The sequence below is a fragment of the Myotis lucifugus genome, unplaced genomic scaffold, assembly GCF_000147115.1.
Source record: "Myotis lucifugus unplaced genomic scaffold, Myoluc2.0 scaffold_773, whole genome shotgun sequence".
NCBI lineage: Eukaryota > Metazoa > Chordata > Mammalia > Chiroptera > Vespertilionidae > Myotis > Myotis lucifugus.
In genome coordinates, this window is record NW_005871821.1 from 66,839 (window position 1) to 70,250 (window position 3,412).

Sequence of the window (3,412 nt, forward strand, 5' to 3'; positions counted from 1 at the left end):
ACATAGCCCAGATACCAATACATTACTAATACATTAATGTGTTATTCATGATGCTCAAAGGAAAGTGAACATTGCACTCAGAAATGCAAGTTCCAACGTTGACAATTAAATGGCATGAATAGCAGACAAATTAAGAAAGGGCATTGGAAGTGTAAAGTCCTCTCAGTAGAAGTAGAACATAAGTTCAAGGACTTTATCTATTGACAGAAATAGACAAATAGGTAATTAACTGTGGAGGAATATACAGTGATGTGAGGGCATTTTTTTAATTTTCTGAGAGGGAATATTAGACTATCTTTCCATATGCATGAGAAAGGTCCAGACCAAGGAAGGCTGCAAATACACCCTTGCAATAGCAGTGCATGAGACATACATCTCACAGTATGTTCCCTCACCTTGTCTATTCACATTTTAAAAATTTATTTGGTAGATGAAAATGAGTAAGCTAATGAGATTCACTTAGTAATTATTTCATTACCTGTGAGGCTGAATAATGAAATTTTTGAGTTTGTAAACCATTTAGAATCTCTACTAAATTTCTCTGTGTAAGTTTTTTCCTTTACTTGTTTATTAATTTATTTATTTTAAATTAAAGTGTAGTTGGCATCCAATGTAACTTTCACTATATTACACACCTGAAAGTTCTTTGCTTTTGGATAGTGTTATCAGAGTGTTTTTATCCCTTTTTCGTTTAAGTATAGTTTGTATATAATGTGATATTAGTTTCAGATATACAATATATTGATTCAACATTTATATACATTACAATGTGATTGCCACACCAAGTCTAGTAATCATCTGTTACCGTGCAGACTTATCACAATATTATTGACATTATCATCTTGTTTGATTTTTTTATTGGATTCTTTCTAACAAAGAAATGGAGACTTTCACACAAAGTGACTGTTTTCCATTTAGTTCTTTAATGTATGTATAAGTGTTTTGTAGAGAATGTATAAAGTTCATAAACTGTGTGTGGTCCAATCTGTCAATCAGTCCTACTGTGTCTTCTCCATTTGTTTTAAACATTTTTAATTGAAGTATAATTGACATAAAACATTATATTAGTTTCAGGAGTACCACATAATGATTCTGTATTTGTATATATTGCAATACAACCTCCACAATAGATCTGTCACCACCATAGTTAACAGTTTTTTTCTTGTGATAAGGACTTTTAAAATCTACCCTCTAGCTACTTTCCAATACACGATACAGTATTATTAACTACAGACACCTGCTGTGCTCTACATCTCATCCATTGCTTTTTATTTTTACTTTTCGTACTGAAAGAATTAAGACAAGAATTCTTCATGTGTCTTCACATGGAAAAGGAAATTCTAACGAGAAATGGCCCTAGGGATGTCCCAAAGGAGACCAAACCATAGACCAAATATGGAAATTACTTCCTTTATGCTAGGTTATTAATGCTTGCTTGTGTGAAAATTAGTAATGTCATTTTTCTATATTATGGCAGTCACCTCCACCACATGGAACTAGGAAACCTCACAGGATTTTCAGGATTTTTTCTTCTGGGGTTATCAGAAAAACCAGCACTGCAGCCCCTCATATTTGGGCTTTTCCTCTCCATGTACCTGATCACTGTGTTGGGAAACCTGCTCATCATCCTGGCTGTCAGCTCTGACTCCCACCTCCACACACCCATGTACTTCTTCCTCTCCAACCTGTCCTTGGTAGACATCTGTCTCACCTCGACCACCGTCCCAAAGATGCTGTGGAACATCCAGACACAGAGCAAAGTCATCACCTATGCAGGCTGCATCACACAGATGTATTTTTTCATATTCTCTGGAGGACTGGATGACTTCCTTCTAGCCGTGATGGCCTATGACAGGTATGTGGCCATCTGCCACCCCCTGCACTACACAGTCATCATGAACCCCCCGCTCTGTGGACTGCTGGTTCTGATATCCTGGATCATGAGTGCCCTGAATTCCTTGGTACAAACCTTAATAGTGTTGCAACTGTCCTTCTGTACAGACTTTGAAATCCCCCACTTTTTCTGTGAAATCAAACAGATGGTCCAACTTGCCTGTTCCAACACCTTTCTTAATACCATGGTGATGTATTTTGTAACTGTGCTCCTAGGTGGTGGTCCCCTTGCTGGTATCATTTACTCTTACTCTAAGATAGTGTCCTCCATACGTACAATCCCATCAGCACAGGGGAAGTATAAAGCATTTTCTACATGTGCCTCTCACCTCTCGGTTGTCTCCTTGTTTTATGGTACGATCCTAGGGGTTTACCTCAGCTCTGCTGCTACCCAGAGCTCATACTCAAATGGAACAGCCTCAGTGATGTACACTGTGGTCACACCCATGCTGAACCCCTTTATCTACAGTCTCAGGAACAATGACATAAAGAGGGCTCTGAAAAGACTTGTTGGGATGGTAGCTGTAAAAGTACCAATTATTCTAGGGCTGAAGAAATGCACATGATAGCTGGACTCAAAGCCTCAGAGCCAGATGTTGTGGATGTAGAATTTACTCTCTGTTTATTCCTGGAGTTTCTGTTTCTATGATTTCTACACAATTTAACTGAATCACTTCATTAATTTCTTGACTTTGTGATACCTAACAGCTTTTCCTATGTTATTTTTCTCCTCTCCCAAATTGATCCCATCCTTGGGTGAAATATTTGGAAATTCCCATTTATCTCACGAGACTCCATGGATTTCTTAAGAACAATTTTTTAAATGAAATCTATCATACTGAGTAATTTTTTCTTTTATTTTACTAAAAGAACAATCATGAGTTGTACTACTCCTATGGAAATAAACTGCACTTGGTAACCAAAGCCATCTATATCATTTCATAAGAAAGGAAAATATAAGAGCACAGTTTAACATTCTTTATAAATCATATCTTCATATATCACTACCATACCTGCTCTTTCTGAAAATGTAGACATTTAGTGTGTGTTATAGGTCATTGGGTCGTGTTCTCTCATTAGGATCCTGTATCTTATTTAGCTTGGGGTCCACATTCTTACCATAGTCACTAGCAAACTGACAATCAAATACATGTCTCCAATTCTAGATAACATGGAAACAAAAATTTCAATAAATCGACATAATAAACCCTTAGAGTCAGAGATGACCTTGAGTATGAGGAAGAAAAATTTTAAGTCTGTACATTTATTGCTATGCAAACTATTTTATGGTGTATGTTTATTCATTGATGTATGTAAGATTGGTGTCCATGTGTAAAGGGATTTCACATTGGGGTGGAGTTTTGCTTGGCTTAATTATGTTTCCAATTAATTATCACCCTCTTCTACTTGGAAAGTTTCATTGCTGCCTACAAATATGATTCCCTCTATTGTTTTAAATGAAGCACCTCCCCCTACTCTAAATATTGTCATAACCACTAAAGGTATAGGAATGAACCAT

General features: G+C 36.6%; 1 protein-coding gene across 1 annotated transcript; it reads left to right on the top strand.

Annotated features, from left to right (window-relative positions):
• The first annotated feature begins 1,658 nt into the window (after nucleotides 1-1,658).
• LOC102424896 (olfactory receptor 7A10-like) lies at nucleotides 1,659-2,459 on the top strand. Its single transcript, XM_006106152.2, has one exon. It carries the CDS (start codon nucleotides 1,665-1,667, stop codon nucleotides 2,457-2,459), a length of 795 nt encoding a protein of 264 aa, XP_006106214.2. The 5' UTR covers nucleotides 1,659-1,664.
• The last annotated feature ends 953 nt before the right edge of the window (nucleotides 2,460-3,412 follow it).